The sequence below is a fragment of the Pelobates fuscus genome, chromosome 6, assembly GCF_036172605.1.
Source record: "Pelobates fuscus isolate aPelFus1 chromosome 6, aPelFus1.pri, whole genome shotgun sequence".
Classification (NCBI taxonomy): domain Eukaryota; kingdom Metazoa; phylum Chordata; class Amphibia; order Anura; family Pelobatidae; genus Pelobates; species Pelobates fuscus.
Genome location: NC_086322.1, coordinates 137,963,600 through 137,983,673, shown reverse-complemented (window position 1 = coordinate 137,983,673; position 20,074 = coordinate 137,963,600). Strand labels below are relative to the sequence as shown.

The window sequence follows — 20,074 nt, the reverse complement described above, 5'->3', positions numbered from 1 at the left end:
ACATATAGCTATTAACTCTTCGAGTTCCAGAAGGGTAAGTTGAGCACTGGCACTCATGGGTAGAATTAGCAAACACATGGATAGTTTTTTTTTATACCTCAACTGCGTCTAGAATGCTGCTTGTAAATGTATCAATGGTTTTAATCGTCAGTTACTCTAAGGCACACAGAGAACCTTGCCAGTTATTATACTGACTTCTTTACAGCGATTACAAATGTTGCCATTCAGAGGTTTAAAAGCTGGCTGAAGATTATGGAACATGTAGATCTGAAACATTTTGGGTGTTGGGTGCCAATGCTAGTTTTTCCTAAACAGGCTGGGGGTTCAGTTTGTGCTTATAATGCAGTTTTTAAGTCAATTAATATCTCTAACCTGGCCTATCAATAACCATTCCCTCACCTCTAATCTTTGGGTGTGAATAGCAGGTGAATGTGAAAGGAATGGTTTACCTCTAATAAAGGTGATTTGTAGCTATCATTGCAAGTAACCCTTAAAAATTGTATTACCTGTTTTACTTGTTTTTTCTGTGAATAACTGCACAAGATAATATTTCAAACCAATACGAATGTTACAGACAGTCCCATCTTCTGTTCTCACTACCCTTTTCACACCGCCTTTTATTTGTCAATATGTACACTTGCTCTAAAACTCTCCGCACAATTATGTTTTAATCGACATTTTCTCTCTAATAAGATAATACAAGCAATTTAATATTCTGTCAACAGACAATCTATTCTGTGTTTGTACCCTGACAAAATGCTTCCAGGACTTACCTAGGACTATACTATTTTGCCTCATGTATAAATATACCCCACTCTCTTCAGACTGGTTTTTATTTGTATCTATCCTGTATGTACTGCACTGTGCTGCATACTATGGCCTAGAATACATTTTAATAAGCTTTCTAAATTATTCTATGCTGTTAAAAAAAACTTTACAAATGATTTGTCTACGAAAAGTCAGGGATTATACCGTCCACGCTATGTTTACTCAGAGCTAGGATAGCTCTACACAATGTGAGTCGACCTTTGTCTGTACACTTTTTTTTTTCCCATATGGTTTTTGTTTTATATTTCTTTCATGCTTTTGATCCATGCATTCTGAAGACTTTGTATGTGCAATTTGTATTGCTTATCTTTTCACTTGTCACAATTTTTTATACATTATTTAGAGCGCAGTGTTTATTTTTGTTTTGTTTGATTTGCATCACTAGGTGTTTACGATTTATAGTGTTTTTATTTGTTGCAGCTAAGGTTTCTTTTTTTGTTTTTGTTCTGTAGTGAGATACCGTATATCTATGTGTGTGTGAGATATACACACAAAATTAATGCAATAAAAATATCTTTGGCATTGTTATTTTGGGACTTTTTCTGCAGCATAATTTTGCAATTCCATTTTATGTCCCAGCATTAACAGTTATCAGAATCTCATCACAGCTAACCTGGATACAGATCAGAGTGCGTTGTTTATGTCCCTGTCCTTATATCATGTATGTATTAATTGTATCACCTGATCCCTCCAGGAGCACTATTATTTATATCTACATTAGCTCACAGTGTCTCTGGGGCAGTAAATAAACGTATGCATCAACCCACATGTCGTGACACAAACAACTTCCAGGAAAATAAATGATCAGAACTGTTGTTCTTTAATTTTACTAGTGCCCTTGTCATTTTACCCATCAATGTAAATCATTGCTGTCTAGTAGATATGGCGTTGTGTTCATGGCAGGGCTTAATACACTTGTTGGACAAAAGTGATCTACCGTATATACTCGAGTATAAGCCGACCCGAATATAAGCCGAGGCCCCTAATTTTACCCCAAAAAACTGGGAAAACTTATTGACTCGAGTATAAGACTAGGGTGGGAAATGCAGCAGCTACTGGTAAATTTATAAATAAAATTCGATCCTAAAAAAATTATATTAATTGAATATTTATTTACAGTGTGTGTATATAATGAATGCAGTGTGTATGAGTGCAGTGTGTGTGTGATGCAGAGCCTTGGTGGGGGGTTATTTTTTATTATTTTAATATTGTTTTTTGTTTCAATAATATTTTTTTTTTTATTATTATTATTATTATTATTATTATTATTATTATTATATATTAATTTTTTCGTCCCTCCCTCCCTGCTTCCTAGCTGGCCAAGGATGGGGGCTCTCACTCCCTGGTGGTTCAGTGGCATTGGTAGTTCAGTGGGGGGATGAGAGGGGCTGGCAGGGAGCACTTACCTCTCCTGCAGCTCCGGTCAGCTCCCCTGTCAGCTCACAGTGTAAGTCTCGCGAGAGCCGCACTATGACCCCGCGGCCCTCGCGAGACTTACACTGGGAGCTGACAGAGGTGCTGAACGGACCGGCGCAGAGGAGAAGGGAGCTGACAGGAGCTGCAGGAGAGGTAAGCGCTCGCTGCCAGCCCCTTGTCTGTATTATGGCAATAGAAATTGCCATAATACAGACAGTGACTCGAGTATAAGACGAGTTGGGGTTTTTCAGCACAAAAAATGTGCTGAAAAACTCATCTTATACTCGAGTATATACAGTATTAGGTTCTGGGTCCACTTCTCTTTAATCTGTTTATAATACATGGTCTTGAAGTGGGCATTGAAGTAATGTTTCAGTGTTTGCAGATGACATAAAACCAGGTAATACAATACAGTCTGAACATGATATAGCTTCTTTATAAAAGGATTTGGATGAATTGGGGGACTGGGCAGGCAAGTGGCAGATAAGATTCAATACAGAAAAATGCAAACTCATGCATTTTGGAATAAGGAACCCATATGCCACTTATACATTTAATGGGGTTTAGTTAGGGGGAAGATAATATTGATAATAAACTAGTCAACGATATGCAATCCTGCACTGCCACTGCAAAGGCTAGTAAGGTGCTGTCAGCAGAAGTGAGCAGGTTCCTGACAGGGCTTTTCAGGTTCATAGATTCAGGGATACCTTTTATGCCAATGTTATTTTACTTGCGGCTGTGCCCGGTAAGGTGGTGTAATCTTCTATCTTGTAGATTTTGTCCACAAACTCATTGTGTGCACAGACATAACTCATCTGCTTGGTTCTCCAGCCTGTCACTTCTGTCACCCTGTTTATGAATTTCAAGGTCTAGGTCTTCTATTATAGCCCTAAAGTCAGATTGCAGAGTATTCCCCTAGGACTGAGGGTGGTGCGGTTGTGACTGAGTAGACGCCATCTTGTCCGCTTTGAGGATTTTCTATTCTTGACGCTTTAGGTGCCTATGTGCCCCACTTAGCTTCAGTGGGGGGTTTGTCAGTTGGAGGGTGGATGTACTCTGGCTGTGTAATGAATTTTAGTGAATACAATTTTTTTTCTCGTCACCATATATAAATCACTTGTGGGTGTCCTGGAAAGCATGTATCAATGGTAACAATCATTTTTAGAAGGCATACAGTAACTTTGCAAACAGCCACGCAGGCTAACTTCAATTTTCAAGATTAAGAAAAATGAAAATGTGGACCCTCCCGTCCTACAAGAATAAACATTATGCTCTTCTAAACAGAGTATGCAGTACTGGGAATAGTGTCCAATGGGCCTGTGCAGCTATCGCAAGTCAAAACATAGTCAGGATGCGAACAGTCACTCAGGACAGAAATAAAGTCAACAATAATAAGGAAAACGTGAGCTGGGGCCCTTGAGTCCTTCATCAGTAATCATTATGCTCGTATAAAAAGATGATTTCCTTTCTCCAAGGGCCTATTCAGCTAACTCTGGTCTAGCCCTATTTATGAGCAATGGAGCGTCCCATCCTTAGCCCACTACTGTCATGTGTCCGTGGATGGATAAGGTCATTAAAGTAGCAGCAGACAGACAGACAGCTCCCAAATCCGGTCCAACACCCCAACATTTGCCAGAAAGCTCCTCGCCTCCTCTTTACCAGCGGCCCAGGGTCTGTCCCTCCAACTGGCCCGCCCCCCCCACCATCGTCCCCAACTCCCTGACTGTGTCTGGCTGGTAAGCGTTAAGCAGCCAATGAGTCCAGATATCTGTGTACATCCCTGGGACGCAAGGGTCAGCTCCTCTAAAAGTTGTAGGTCCTCCATTTTGTCAAACCATAATGTCAGGGGTGGGAGTTGCTCTTTTTTCCAGTAAAGCGGGATAACCTTTTTGGCTGTGTTCAGGATCCGTATGGGCATGGATCGTTTGTATTTGGCTGTGGGAGTGATGGTGTGGTGAAAGAGGAATGGTGCCGGTTTGAGAGGTGACAGGTTGTCTGAGAACTTCAATAGGATGGCACTAATTGCTGTCCAGAAAGGTTGGTTTTAGGGCAGTCCCACCAGACATGCAGGAATGTGCCCGATGTGGCCCGGCAGTGCCAACACTTGCCGTCTTAGGCAGGATTAATTTTCTGGAGGAGCGGTGTTTTGTACTATTGTGTTAACACTTTATAAGCTGTCTCCTGGGTTCTGCTAGCTAACGCGCAGTGATGCACTAGATCGCAAATTTCCCCCCATTGGTTGTCTGTGAGGGTTTCCCCAAGGGCCTCTTCCCATTTCCCCATGTAGCTAGGGTCCGGTCGATTTCCTTGTGTTTGGAGCAGGGAGTATAGAAGAGAGACTGTGTGGGGTTGTGGGGTAGGGTCTATACAGTTTTGTTCGAAAGAGGTAAGAGCCCTGTACAAGTCTGGTTGTTGAGGTATGTGAGTGAGAAACCTTTTCAGTTGTGCGTACTTGAACCTATGCATGAGTCTTCCTACGTTATCCCCCAATAAGTCCTCTAGGGCTTGAGTCCCTTCCCCTTGGTCATGTGGCGGATCTGGACCTGTGCATGTGGAAAGAAGCATGAGTAGGATCTACTCCCCCCCCCCCCCAATCCCGGTGGGAAGTCGGGCTTGTTGGTGAGTGGGTACAGGGGGGATGGGAAAGATGAGAGGCCCAATTTGGGGGCCAACCTATGCCAGATTTCAAGAGTGGCCTTGATACATGGCTGTTGACCCGTCAACACCCTACTCTCTCCACTTGACATCAAGACTAGAGCTTGTAGGGAGCCATTTGCTTGGCGTTGCTCAATGTCTTTCCATAATTTAGTCACCCTGCCCTTGGCCCATTCTAGTACTCTTTGCATGTGTATGGAGTGGTAACATAGGAGAAAGTCAGGCACTGCCAGCCCCCCTCCGGTTTAGTCAGAATCTGGTATTGTAGTCAAGGTTTCTGAGAGCCCCATATATAGTTTATCAGTAGTGACCTCAGGGATATGAAATATGGAGCCGGGATCTTGATCAGGAGCATCTGGAACAGGTAGAGGATGCGTGGTCGGATGTTCATCTTTGCGATGCGTCCCAGCGAGGAAATGCTTGGTAGCGTCCAATCGGCCAAGTTATTCCATATCGTAGACCGCATTTGAGTAAAGTTTGTCTCGTACAGTTGAGTGAGGTCTCTAGTTATCCAGATCCCCAGGTACTTAACAGATTATCTGACCATTGAAAGTTCCCACGCACGATGGTGGCCCTGGCCAAAGGCACAGAGTTGTTAAGCAGTGTCGACTTGGTATAATTGATTTTGAAGTTAGACAGGTCTCCGTCGATTCCGAACTCCTACATGATGTTTGGCAGTGTAATATCCAGGAATGCCACGAAAAACAAGAGATTGTCATGTAAGCAGCAACCTTATGCATCTCAAATACAATGTATATCTGGATTCCTCGGTACTGCCTGTATGAACGATTTGAGGACAAGGACGAAGAGCAGCGGCGACAGAGGGCAGCCCTGGCGTGTGCCATTTTGAAAGGGTTCCGTGTATGCCCAATTGATAAAGGCCCTGACTTTTGGGTTATCATACAGGGCTGCTATTCTAGCCCGCATCTGAACAATTTATGGTGTCAAGGTTAGCCATCGCTGAGTTAAAGGAGTTTAAACATGTGTGGGATATGCATAAGGCTATCCTAACTATAAGATAAGGCCAGGGACTAATGAAAGTATTTAGAAAACTGGGCAGACTAGATGGGCCGAATGGTTCTTATCTGCCGTCACATTCTATGTTTCTATGTTTGGTTAAGCAGCACGTTACATGAAGAGACTAATTAGTTTTTTTGCAATTCTTTAAATATTGTGCTAAGTAATATTTGGTGGGTTTCATTATTGATTTACCTGGGGGGACCAAGGCACCTCATTTATAAATAGTCTTAATGGTTGCAGCGTTAAAATAGTAATAGTTATGTTACTATGTTTAAGTGTGGGTGGTGGTAAAAGGGGGATTTTGTCATTTTTTCTTGTCAAGTGCAGACAAATAGTGAACTTTAACCCCCTTCACCACCACAACTACGTCACGCACACTCTTGGAGTAGGGTGTGTTCGTGACAAAAGGTATCTTTGGGAAGCTCACAAGTGCACCGTTTGTGGCTTCTTCATGGCCATAGTGGCCCCAGCTAAAAAGGGAAGCAGGAAGCAGGAGGGAAGCAGGAGTAAGACAGCTTACAGAGGACATACTCAGACTTGAACGGACCCATAAATTGAGGCCCCAACTTGACCGCCTTTCTGGACCTAGCGGCCCTGAGAAGGGACTTGGCTACCATCCTCCACAGACGATATCAATGATCCCCTCTCCAGACCAAAGTGCACTTTTACCTAAACAGTGACAAATGCGGCAAACTGCTGGCCCACATCATCAAATGGAAAACAAAAATCGCATTTTTTGCAAGACCCCAAGGGCTGGGTACAACACATGCCGGACGCTATTGCATGGGTTTCACGCTCCTACTACGAAGCCCTGTAGGGAATCAAGTGGGCCCCAACCGAATGGGAGAGGGGACGTCATCCACCAGCTACCTGGAGATTAGTGTTCATACCACGCTGGATAGGGAGGCACGAGAAGCATGTGAAGCCCCCTAATCCATCGAGGAACTGGCAGCAGCAGTGAAGTCCATGAAAACTGGTAAGAGCCCAGGACCGGACAGATTGCCTATACATTATAAGCAGTTTACGGGAAAGAGGGGGAAAGAGAGGGGAAAAGCGGGGGTGGGGAGGAGAAGAGATACCCGCAAGTGATTTATATTTGGGGGAGAGAGGTGGGGGAGTGTGTGTGTGTGTGTGTGTGTGTGTGTGTTCAGGCATAGACGACCAGCGAGGGCCTCCTCCTGCTGTCCACGGATGCGGAGAAGGCCTTCGACAGGGTGAGCTGGGACTTTCTCTTCCAAAGTCTGTGGGCACTTTGTGTGGGACCTCAGATGCGGGCTAGAATAGCAGCCCGGAGGAATCGGGCACCCGTCCTCGGGGTAAAGCAAGGGGAGGCGTCTTCCTGGTCGTCTGAGGTCTCATCCGACATGGGCTGAGAGGTACAGTTGGAGAGACTTGGTCAGCAAGCCCTTTTTGGAAGCAGCATCCTTCTGGGAGCCGGTGAGCCTATTATTCTTCTTCCCCATTTAAGCAGGTAAGTTGGGAATTATTTAGCTGCAGAATACGAGACAATGAAGCAGGAAACGTTTAGGCGGCCATCACAATCCAGAGCCAAGCCCCGTCCCCAGTGTAATGAATTTTAGGTCTGTATGGATATTTCTAGATGGTCTAGACTCCATATGAAAGCTTGCTATGGCTGTGCGACAAAACATTTTCTACTTTATTCCTTATTTTTTTTGGATTGTTACATGTGTGTTATTTTCTTATCCCATGAAGCTTGTGCAAGTTACTTCTTAAATGATACTTTAAACTTTATTTTATAAATGAAATGTAGTTTTTTCATGTTTCTTCTAAATTGCATAGATTTGAATTACCACTTAACCTAGTTCTAAATTTTACCCTCCAAAGGCAACAAGTCCTGTTATCAAGTGATAGAGATTTATTCCCATATTTGTGCTTTTGCTTACAGGCCAGCAAGAAACAGACAGCAAAAAGCTAAAAAAGAGCCAAGGTAGAGTGTTTTTTTTTTTTCCTAATTTGTGCTATTTTTGTTTTCAGACAGATGGAAACATCTGATTATTTTTAATTGCAATAGTCCAGGGCATGAGTGTGTAAATATGTAATTTATTGAACACCGTTTTACTCTTCTAAACACATTTTAATGATCAGTGTCTCAAGCTATTGTACCCTTTGTATGTTATACATCCTTATCTATACATCTGTTTTCTCAGTTTTTTTTATATATATTTTTTTAATTAAATTGATAGCACCTCTCCTATTATTTACTGAGAACTCTACCACCATTGTGGAGGAAAATTAGATGAATTGTTATGGGCTAGATATAAATCTAGAAATAGAGACATAGGTAGACATTTAGATCTCACTTTAGAGAGTATAAATTGAGCTTAAGCAGGGGGGGTACTTATTTAACGATTCTCATCCCAAGAGTGTATATTAGTAATTACTTGATTTTTCTATTGCATGACGAAAAGTCATGATTTTCTTAGACATAGAGGCGAGTATTGCATATCCCTTTCTTTACTGTCCACCAATAACAGCAAAGAATACCAACAGAAAAAATAACGAATACACAGTGACATAGGCCACTATAATAGCAAGCACCTTCCTAAGACCTTTCTCTTTCTTAAAGATGTGACACACCACCATAAGAGTCCGGAAACATCAGACCTAATCCAACAGAGAAAAAACAAACACCCAAGTCCGTATGGTCCATTCAGGAAAGAGAGCAAAAGGAAACAAATCCAGAACCGCTCCAACCAAAAAGACACCTTACAAGGACCATACAAAGAGACATCGAACAGGTCCAGATCAGGCTGTGGAAACCTAAAAGAACAGGAGCCCAAAGGTTAAAGCTGTACCGTAAACCAACATCAATGGTCAGATAACCATAGGCACCACAATTGACCCAAAACCACCAATAGTGTACACCAAACAGAGCCTATACAGATAACCCCAACCAAAACCATCTAGGTAAAATACCCCACTTGCCGTACTATTGAGCCATAATTTGAGACAAAAGAACGGGTGGGGGGAACCTACATAAGAACACAAGATGAAAATGAAATACTCGCAAGGTGGTGCAATACTCGCCTCTATGTCATTAATAAAATCATGACTTTATCATGCAATAGCAACACCATGTAATTTTATTGCAAGACACGGAGGCTCATATTGCAAGTTTAAAGCTGACCGATCATGCAAATCGAAAATGAAATTTACGAAAATTAGACTCCCGCGACCAGTCGGCCATCCTCATCAAATCCTCCAATTGTGCACCCGACGCTATAAATCGAAGAGGCCCTCCCTGACAGAATGAGGGCCACAATTGCCTGGCTGAACAGAAATTTCAACCAACGAGACAACCTAGTGCTCGCCACCAGGGAAAAAGGTGGACGAATGGAGAGAGAAAAAGCTAAGGGGTAGACAAGGAACGAATCGATCTGGTATGATCTTCATACTCGCGCAAGCAGACCATCAGGCATAAAGCCGGTGCTGAGGGAAAAGCCAGGTATGACACAGACTTAATTGAAGTCTTGCGCGTAATCGTGCGCATAAAAATATTAAAGGTCACCCCATCTGGAAGTTAGGTGCAAGCCTTAAAATCCAAGGCACGCACATCCGACACCCTCTTGCAAAAGAGACAAACTAACTTAGCTGACACCAACAAGCGTGAAATAGCATCCGAAACTATCTGTACCTCCCAGGGTCCCCTGAAATCCACCACGCCATCAGAAGTAGTGATCCATCCTCGAGGAGAGGATGACCACAACCGAATGCATTGCAAAGGAATCCTGGGTAAGATGGCAACAGTCTGGAATAATCCACCGCCATGTCCAGAAGTTGCGGCACCATGATTGCATTCCCACAAAACGGAGCAAGAAGGACCAGATCTGAAGTAGAGTCCAGGGAAGCACGGAAGGAACGCCCCATGCCACTCCTGTAATAAAGTGTCAAAAGCCTCCGCATCCGGCTCCAGACACCAACTAAAGAAGTGAGGCAGCTGGGCACTGAGTCGTGACACAAATATGTCGATGGCAAAAGGACCCCAAAGAGACGATATAGCTGACAAAACTTAAGCGGGAGAGTAGATCCATGGTCCATTAAAGATGTCGTAGGAGGTCTGAGCGATTCCAGGCCATAAAGTGTGTCATCCAGGAAGACAAAAAGGCGTAGACCTTGACTGCACAGCCAGACCATCGCCAGGCGCAGCAGCTTGGTGAAGTACCAAGGCACGGAGAAGAGATCAAAGAGAAGACCTGTAAAGCACCAGATTCTATTCTTCCAATGGAAACAAAGAGAAACCGAGATGGTCGGCCAACAGAACCGTAAGATACATGTGTCAGGATTACTGTTTGATCCAGCACGTAGAACTGTATGGCACGGATGACAAATAAGTAACGTATTACCGGTCCTTAGAATGGCCGGATTTAACGTACATAGAATAGTCAGAAATACTAGCCAAGGTCAGGGAACACAGAAAGGGACGCAGCGATGAGGAAAGCCAGGAGTCAGGATACCAGAATATAGAGAAGTCAATAAACAAAGCCAAAGTAAAAAAACAGGTAGAAAACTAATAACAGGAACACGCTCTCGGACAACCACAAGGGAAACCACGACAGGGCACTGAGCAGGATGAGAACTGGGCCTAAATACCCCTCCTCTAGTTCTGATAGGCTGTAACCGGCCTTTGACCCCAAAGTCAGTTACCAGGTTTCATTTGCATAATTGCTGCTCAGCATTAACCCTTCTGTGGATTAGGTTGCTGCTCGGCACAACTTTTCCTGTGTGAACAGGAAATGTCATTAACCACATTTCTATAAGCGGATGAATACGTGACAACATTTCATTCAAATCCAGTTTTGGCAACCAGCTCCCACGAAGGAGCAGGTTCCACAGGAGGTGAATGCCCTCCATCTTGAAATGGCGGTAGCACACCATTGTGTTGACGGGATGCAGGTTGATATCGCATTTGGTCACCTTTCTTTTCTATGAGGAAGATATTGCTGATGACCCCGGTGGGATTCAGCGGAGCAAGTTCGATTGCCTTCTTGACAAGGGGAGCTGACAATTCCTTGTCGGTCAACCTGGGGTCTTAAAGGGAATAACAGATCAGCCAAGGGGACGGAATGTGGCAAGGCACCCCCACAAGCTCTATCTGGAAGCCTTGAACTGAGTAGAGGACACATGCATTGGAGGTTATAGCTAATCAAGCTGGGAAAAAATAATGGACTCTGCCCCCTACACAAACATGAGAAGAAACCTGAGGTAGATGTAAACTCAAGGTAAGGTCATCTTGCACCGGAATTTACTCGGAAGCCTCTTTACCGCCATGGTCATCCACATGATGGGAAGAAAGGGGAACAGGTCCTCGTCTCCTGGTAGTTGGACAGTAATTAAAGAAACCTTGTCCTGAGCCACAGGTCTAGAAGTAACTGCAACCAACCTGACGACCCCTGGATCTGCCTTCCCTAGTAAAGACCCTCCCATGGAACACCCTCCTCATGGAGGACTGGGCCTTATCTAGGGCTGTAAATGCACCAACAAAGCGCCCTAGGTCTTTTATAAAGAATTTGCCAAAGAGCCTTAATTGCCTTAAGGCGAGATTGGCTCCTTTAAGCTTTTTTTTTTTTTTTTTTAAAGGATAGTCTTATGCCGTTCCATGGACAGGTCATCGCAATGCAAATAGCCCTCTGGACCCAACCACGGAGTTCCTCCGGGTCAAACAGACGGTTATTGGCCTTGGTGTCTTCCGCCAAATCAAAGAGTTTAGTCAGGGGACCAAAGATGTCCAATTGCTTATCCTGGCATGATCGTGTGCAGAGTCCAGACCCTTACCCAGGTTCCAACCCTACTTGGGTCCATCTCTGGGGTGTCACACACCTTTTGTTAGGCACAATAGGCCTAACCTTCAGCCCTGAGTTTGTTCTGATCCACCTTGCTGAGTGTGTGCCGCACCCAAGTTTCCAGGTAGCGGGCTACATGGTACGCTGGGAGACACTTGGCCGACTTAGGATGATGGAGATCATGCAGGTCAAATAAGGATTCACCCAACGCATCCATGAGGGCAGTCCCCACATCTGCGGGAGGATCAGCCCTCAGATCACTTCCGGTAAAGAGGTCAAGGCCCAAATCAGCAGAATCCCTCTTCTCACTAGACTCGCTTTCCGTGTCAGTCGCTCTCTTTTTGTGCTCTAGCACATTTCCATTGCGCTTTGTGTGGTTGAGACACTCTTTCTGGGGCGACCAAAGAAAGGCAGAGGGAGATACATGCCTAGATTTATGGCTAGTCTTTTTGGGTGCATCTCCTAAAGGGTCCACAGCAAGACGCGGTTGGTGTGTCATGGAATCTGAAAAATCTGCATCCATAGGGTGTGCAAGTAGGGCCTGAGAAATTGTCTGGGATAAGGCTGAGGACATGGAGCCCATGGCAGCCATAATAGCGTCCCTCACCGTGGAGCAGCAAAGAAACAGGAAGGTCTTAGGGAGGTGCTTGCTATTATAGTGGGTCTTAGACGGGGAGTAGCCTATGTCACTATGTATACATTATATTTTCTTTCTGTTCGTATTCTTTACTGGTATTGGTGGACAATAAAGAAAGGGATATGCAATAGGAGCCTCCGTGTCTTACTATAAATTTCCAGCTTCACATACGTGTGAAAAAAAATTATATATAAATTTTTTATTTATTTATTTATTTTTTTCAAAGAATATCACACAAGTATAAACCGTGGTATACTATACATATCCTCTGACATTCTAGACCGACTTTTTACATTTTTTTATTAGATATTTATGGTTTTATTTACTTAGCTTTGAATTAAGTAACCAGCAATGATTTTAGGTCACAATATATTGCTTGCAATTTTAACCCAACAATTTTTTCAGCTTGAGTGTTGTGGTCTAAATTGTGTGATCCCCTTGTCAATTCTTTTCTAGTTTAGTGATGCACGTAGTTATAATGTAGAATCATACTTTGTGTGGTTTGATATATCCATAAGCCATATTAGTAACTGTGCAATATGCAGAAAATGCAGTTTCCATAGATGGTAGTTGATTTTCCAATGAGATATAATACTATGTTTATATTATTTTTCACTTAGATGAATATGAGAACCACACAGAAACTGATGCAATCATCTCAAGGTATCCATTTTAAAATGCAGTCATGCTATAATGTAATAAAATCATTGTTCTGTATTTTTTTTTTTTTTTTTTTGTACCCTTTTTTGCTCTGTTTTTATATTTGCCTTTTGTTTGCTGATAATGGGAAAACAGACCCACTTCCATAGCTGCTTCAGCAGATGGGTGTTTTGTGTGATTTGTTTTAAGAAATAAGTGCAAGATTATTTGTTGTTGCCGCACGATTTTCGCCTCATTTCAGCAGCCGGGAGAGCTGGAAACAACTGCTTAGGAGCTTTTGATAGCTCTCCTGTGCTTAGCCCTGCACCATTGGGCTTAAAGGAACTGTCATTACCCAGACCACTTCAGATCATTGAAGTGGTCGGGGTGCAGTGTCCCAGGTCATTGTTGTAGTTTTTAGGAAACTGTAATAAATACCTGCTGGGGTTAAGTCCATCTCTAGTAGCTGTCTACTAGACAGCCACTAGAGGGACTTCTTGGGCTGTCAGGTGACTTTTGGTCGCCTGACACTGGACATGTGAACTTCCAGCATTACACAAAACTCCACAGAAAAGGATTGAATAATGCTTCCCTATGGAGAAATCCTAATGTGAGTGCGGCTATTGCCACACATGCGCATTAGGCTGACGCGGGAGGGTGAGGAGCTAAGGCAGACCTGAGCCAGTGCTGAGGCACATCTGCACTGGACCCAGGTAAGTGACAGAAGATGTCTTTAACACCTTCTGTACCGCAAGGGGAGGAGGTGGGCATTGATGGAGGGTAAAGCTATAACTCAAAAAAAAGTTTTTCCTTTTAGGGGTGAGCAGCACAGTGAATGTGATGCTTGGAGCTTTCCTTTAAACTGATTGGTTAACCAGTGCTGACTAGCCTCCTTACTGCAGCTCGAACCTCCTACTATGAGATCATCAAGTTGATAACCTTTGTCCCATCAAATGCTTCTTATGGAGAACCATTGTGTACATACAATATATATGCTGCAGTTCACTAATCCAGTGCTTCTCTGTGAAAAGCAATTAACGCTTCTCAGAGGAAAAACACTGTTTGCACACCAAGCATTCAGTGTCTGCATACTTTACATGCTAACCCTGGACATCAAATAAATGAAATTATTGAATCTTTTTTTTTTTTTTTTCAAATCTGAAGAGCCTATTGGTTGACCATCTAACGGCCACTAGAAACTGGAAGCCGTGCTGTTTCTCAGAATCTGCAAAAATGCAGGGGCAGCCTTATGGCTCAAAATCACTTTATTAGGTGAAGTGCTAGCAGTTTTGTGAGCAAATGTATAGATTGGGAGAAATATCTATTAAAAAGTACGTATTTCTCTCACTGTCAATCAATTCTTTGACATAGAGACCTTCCACAGACAGTCCATCTGCTAACCACGCACAGCAACCAAAGAGCATACGCAGAGGGTAAGTTAAGTCTGCAACAAGTTCCTTTTAGTCCAATAAGCATTTTCTATGAAGCTTCTATTACACATTCCTCTTTTGTCCCATCATCTGTATGAAACTTTTGGACTTGAGCATATGCCCACTTTCATCTTTGTTGATTTCATGGTTTCATACCCTTTGTATAGTCTTTGAGTTCTGAGCTTTCATGACTCCAAACACGAAACAAAGTTTTACGTAATTTACTAAAACTTCCCCTAGAGCAGGGGTGGGGAACCTTCGGCTCTCCAGATGTTTTGGACTACATCTCCCATAATGCTCTTACAGGCATAATGCTAGCAAAGCATCAAGGGAGATGTAGTCCAAAACATCTGGAGAGCCGAAGGTTCCCCACCCCTGCCCTAGAGTATAATTGGTTGTTTCCACATATAGCTGTAACATATATTGTAGCACAAGTACAAGTGAGATATTTGGAAGCCCACTAGAAACCTGGAACATTTGATTGAGTGAAAGATGCTGAAAAAGTTCTGCATCATAATACGTCACTATATGTTCTTATTTTGTTTATATATTTATATACTGTATATATGTATATATATATATATATATATATATATATATATTATTTTTTTTCTTTTCTTTATTCCTGAAGGACCGCAGCATTGGATCCAGCTGCACAATATAAAATGAACAATGTAAAGCGAGGTTTGGCCTTGATCTTTAACCATGAAAGGTTCTACTGGCAGTTAACCTTGCCAGAAAGACGTGGAACTAATGCTGACCGAGACAACCTTCATAGAAGGTAAGTGAAAAGCATCAGCTTAAAGGATAACTGGGATAACTGTCAAAAAAAAAATCTAAATATAGTCTTTATTTTATAATATTCCATCAAATTGTTTTGTATTTTTTTATTCCAAATTCTTCACGGAGTTTTGGAATATTAGTTCAATGCTAATGTACATAACAGTAGTATGTTTAGAGACAAATGCATTTGGATTTTATCCAGGATATTTTTTTAAAGAAATAACCTTGCTATTCTCCCTTTCTGACAGTCATTTTGTATGCACATTGGGTCAGATTGCCAGTTTTTATTTTTTTGCAACCATCAGTTCATATTCAAATTTGTATGTTCTTTCTGCCTGTAGCATTGTCTATCAGAAGGGTTATTCAGTAAAGTGAGAAGAGTTTCAAATTATTGAAAATTTGAGGCCAAACTAGGTGAACTGCTCTGCTAGGTGACATCAAACGTAAGAACCTTCGAAGATTTTTTTTTTTTTAATTAAGACGTGCCTCTGATGGCTGTCAGTCTGAGTTGCAAAATAAAGAGTCTTTTTGTAACCACAGCACCCATGTGAGCACAGCTTGTTTAATGAAGTCTGTGGAGCACTATCTATTGGTAAAACCTGTAGACCGCTACAGGAGGTAGTCATTTATCCACACCACACTGCTCCCTCTACGTAATAAAATAAATAAAGAATGGCCAGGCAAACCGCTCTGGAGCTTCGACTTTGGGATTAATCTGTTGTCAAATGGTATAAACCCTGAAGGTAAGAAGGCACCCGGGTACTGCCCCACAACAACCTTTATTGAGCTTAATAGACACTATATGTGCTTGGATTCCTCTGATGCTGTCCTTCCATTCAGTGTTAAATCAGATTTTTAGCAGTTTAAAGCTAAATAAGACTATTTGGCCACGCACAGCTCAGCCCTTACTAGAGGTATCGCTAAGGCAGATATTACACACTTCCTTCTAGCCATAACCATTCATACCAGCAATAGGCACTGTGATAGACTGAAAGCATAAGCTGACACACTCAGCCAGTCACAGCTGCCCATTGCTGTTTGGGCTAATGTTTCCTGTTTAACATTAAAACATTAATGCTAATTGGAAGGATAGCCCTAAGGAACTTCTGACACTATAACTACTTTAATTAGATATAACAGTGCCTACAGTGTCCATTTAATTTGTAATGGGGATGAGTGGTCTTTTAGAAGTTGCACACATTAACCTTATTTTTTTCCATCTTTTTTTAGGTTACATGACCTTGGGTTTGAAGTAAAAGTGTATAGTGACCTCAAAGCAGTGGAAGTGCTTGAAAAAATCCACGAAGGTACGAAGGCTTTTTAACTTTATTTATAATGTTTATGGCTAATATAGATTTTAAGAAGTGTCCTTGAACATGTACAGTACAATGTTATACATCTGACACGGGTTGTGTACTCTACAATGAAAGGGAAAATCAAATTAAAATAGTACTTTACTTAGCAAATTCAGAGCTCTTTAGTTTATTTTCATGTTATGAACATTAGATTAAATTGAGCATAATAATGTGTAGAAAAGATATATCTCTGGTGTCTTATGGCAGATAATTCTAGAATGTTGATGCTGAGGTCAGTGTTCTGATGTAGTTAATGTAGTTAAGAAAATCACAGGGACAAAACATTTATTTATTTTAAAGGAACACTATAGTCACCTGAAAAAACAGCTTAATGAGGTTGTTCTGGTGAGTATACTAGATTCCTGACGGCTTTTTAATGTAAACACTGTCTTTTCAGAAAAAAAGACAGTGTTTACATTAGAGCCTAGGAACGACCACTAGAGGGACTTCCTGGTTCAGTCCTGCCCGATGTGCAGTACTCACGTTTTGACTTCTTCACGTTTAGCTGAAGAATTCACACATAATATCAGGACACTGCAGTGTCCTACAATAAAACTCTGAGGCTGTCTGCAGTCTGCTCTGGCTGACAGGCTGCTGAAGGCAGAATAGATTTCACAGGAGGCAGAGGACAGGTTGCTAAATGCTGAAGACAGGATTCTGGAGACCCAACAGGAGGAGAGATTTGCCACCTGCCAGAAATCTACTGAACTTCAAATAGTAAGTAAACTTATTTTAAAAATAAATGAGTTGGAGAGTGAGCAAGAGCCAGCCCTGCTAAAGGGAGAGACACAGAGAGAGAGAGAGAGACACACACAAACAGAGAGAGAGTGCCAGCCAGAGGCAGCTGGGGAGAAAGAGAGGGGAGAACCCTCAGTGTAAGCATAAGTGTATACCAGAGGCCCAGCAGTAATGATTATGGGAACCCACTAAAGTGCACACTAGCAGAGCCCAGTAAAGGGCAATAAATATGTATAGCAGCAAAGGGGGGCACCCGATGCAGCAAAAGGCCTGCGACCCTATCCCCATGCAGGGACTCTTGTGCCAAACCTGTCTGTGTCTAAGAGTGTCTAAATGTGATCGGAAAAGATCTGCAAATATACACTCCATGTGTTAATCATATACACTGCTCAAAATAATAAAGGGAACACTTAAACAACACAATGTAACTCCAAGTCAATCACACTTCTGTGAAATCAAACTGTCCACTTAGGAAGCAACACTGAGTGACAATCAATTTCACATGCTGTTGTGCAAATGGGATTGACAACAGGTTTAAATTATAGGCAATTAGCAAGACACCCCCAATAAAGGAGTGGTTCTGCAGGTGGTGACCACAGACCACTTCTCAGTTCCTATGCTTCCTGGCTGATGTTTTGGTCACTTTTGAAGACTGGCGGTGCTTTCACTCTAGTGGTAGCATGAGACGGAGTCTACAACCCACACAAGTGGCTGAGGTAGTGCAGCTCATCCAGGATGGCAAATCAATGTGGCAAGAAGGTTTGCTGTCTGTCAGCGTAGTGTCCAGAGCATGGAGGCGCTATCAGGAGACAGGCCAGTACATCAGGAGACGTGGAGGAGTCCGTAGGAGGGCAACAACCCAGCAGCAGGACCGCTACCTCCGCCTTTGTGCAAGCAGGAACAGGAGGAGCACTGCCAGAGCTCTGCAAAATAACCTCCAGCAGGCCACAAATGTGCATGTGTCTGCTCAAACGGTCAAACACAGACTCCATGAGGGTGGTATGAGGGCCCGACGTCCACAGGTGGGGGTTGTGCTTACAGCCCAAAACCGTGCAGGACATTTGGCATTTGCTGGAGAACACCAAGATTGGCAAATTCGCCACTGGCGCCCTGTGCTCTTCACAGATGAAAGCAGGTTCACACTGAGCACATGTGACGGACGTAACAGTCTGGAGACGCCATGGAGAATGTTCTGCTGCCTGCAACATCCTCCAGCACGACCGGTTTGGCAGTGGGTCAGTAACGGTGTGGGGTGGCATTTTCATTTGGGGGGGGCGCACAGCCCTCCATGTGCTCTCCAGAGGTAGCCTGACTGCCATTAGGTACCGAGATGAGATCCACACACACAGATACTGCTGAGTCCATACACACACACACAGATACTGCTGAGTCCATACACACACACACACACACACACACAGATACTGCTGAATCCATACACACACATACAGGTACTGCTGAATCCATACACACACATACAGGTACTGCTGAATCCATACACACACACATACAGGTACTGCTGAATCCATACACACACACATACAGGTACTGCTGAATCCATACACACACATACAGGTACTGCTGAGTCCATACACACACATACAGGTACTGCTGAATCCATACACACACACACAGGTACTGCTGAATCCATACACACACACACAGGTACTGCTGAATCCATACACACACACACAGGTACTGCTGAATCCATACACACACACACACAGGTACTGCTGAATCCATACACACACACACACAGGTACTGCTGAATCCATACACACACACACACAGGTACTGCTGAATCCATACACACACACACACAGGTACTGCTGAATCCATACACACACACACACACACAGGTACTGCTGAATCCATACACACACACACACACACAGGTACTGCTGAATCCATACACACACACATACAGGTACTGCTGAATCCATACACACACACATACAGGTACTGCTGAATCCATACACACACACATACAGGTACTGCTGAATCCATACACACACACACATACAGGTACTGCTGAATCCATACACACACACACATACAGGTACTGCTGAATCCATACACACACACATACAGGTACTGCTGAATCCATACACACACACATACAGGTACTGCTGAATCCATACACACACACATACAGGTACTGCTGAATCCATACACACACACATACAGGTACTGCTGAATCCATACACACACACATACAGGTACTGCTGAATCCATACACACACACATACAGGTACTGCTGAATCCATACACACACACATACAGGTACTGCTGAATCCATACACACACACATACAGGTACTGCTGAATCCATACACACACACATACAGGTACTGCTGAATCCATACACACACACACATACAGGTACTGCTGAATCCATACACACACACACATACAGGTACTGCTGAATCCATACAGGTACTGCTGAATCCATACACACACACAAACTTCCTCACTAGCAGACAGACACACAAGCACATTAAGCCTACCTGTCACTGGAGCCTGTTGCTGGTGGTCAGGCAGCCATCTTTCATCCTTTCCAGGGGCGGGGCTTATGTGCGGGAGGCGGGGCTTTGTTTGGGGGCGGGCCTGTGCCCGGGAGCCTGTCAGTGCTCTCTCCAGCCCCAGCTGAGCTGGTCTGCCCTGCATTGCCTCGGGCTGTAACAGACTGTTACAGTCCGAGGATATATAATTTAAGCACATGGCCAGCAAGTTGCTGGCATTTGGGGGGGCCCAAGCGACGCCACTGAGCGTG

The 20,074-nt window shown here is 43.2% G+C and overlaps 1 protein-coding gene across 1 annotated transcript in view; it reads left to right on the top strand.

The window, feature by feature from the left end:
• LOC134614474 (caspase-6-like) overlaps positions 1-20,074 on the top strand; it is a 42,960-nt gene that overhangs the window by 332 nt on the left and 22,554 nt on the right. Inside the window, exons 2-5 of the mRNA XM_063458348.1 lie at positions 7,826-7,867; positions 12,978-13,020; positions 15,058-15,207; positions 16,440-16,516. Of these exons, the coding sequence (XP_063314418.1) occupies positions 7,826-7,867; positions 12,978-13,020; positions 15,058-15,207; positions 16,440-16,516 (312 nt within the window). The remainder of the gene's footprint in view (positions 1-7,825; positions 7,868-12,977; positions 13,021-15,057; positions 15,208-16,439; positions 16,517-20,074) is intronic.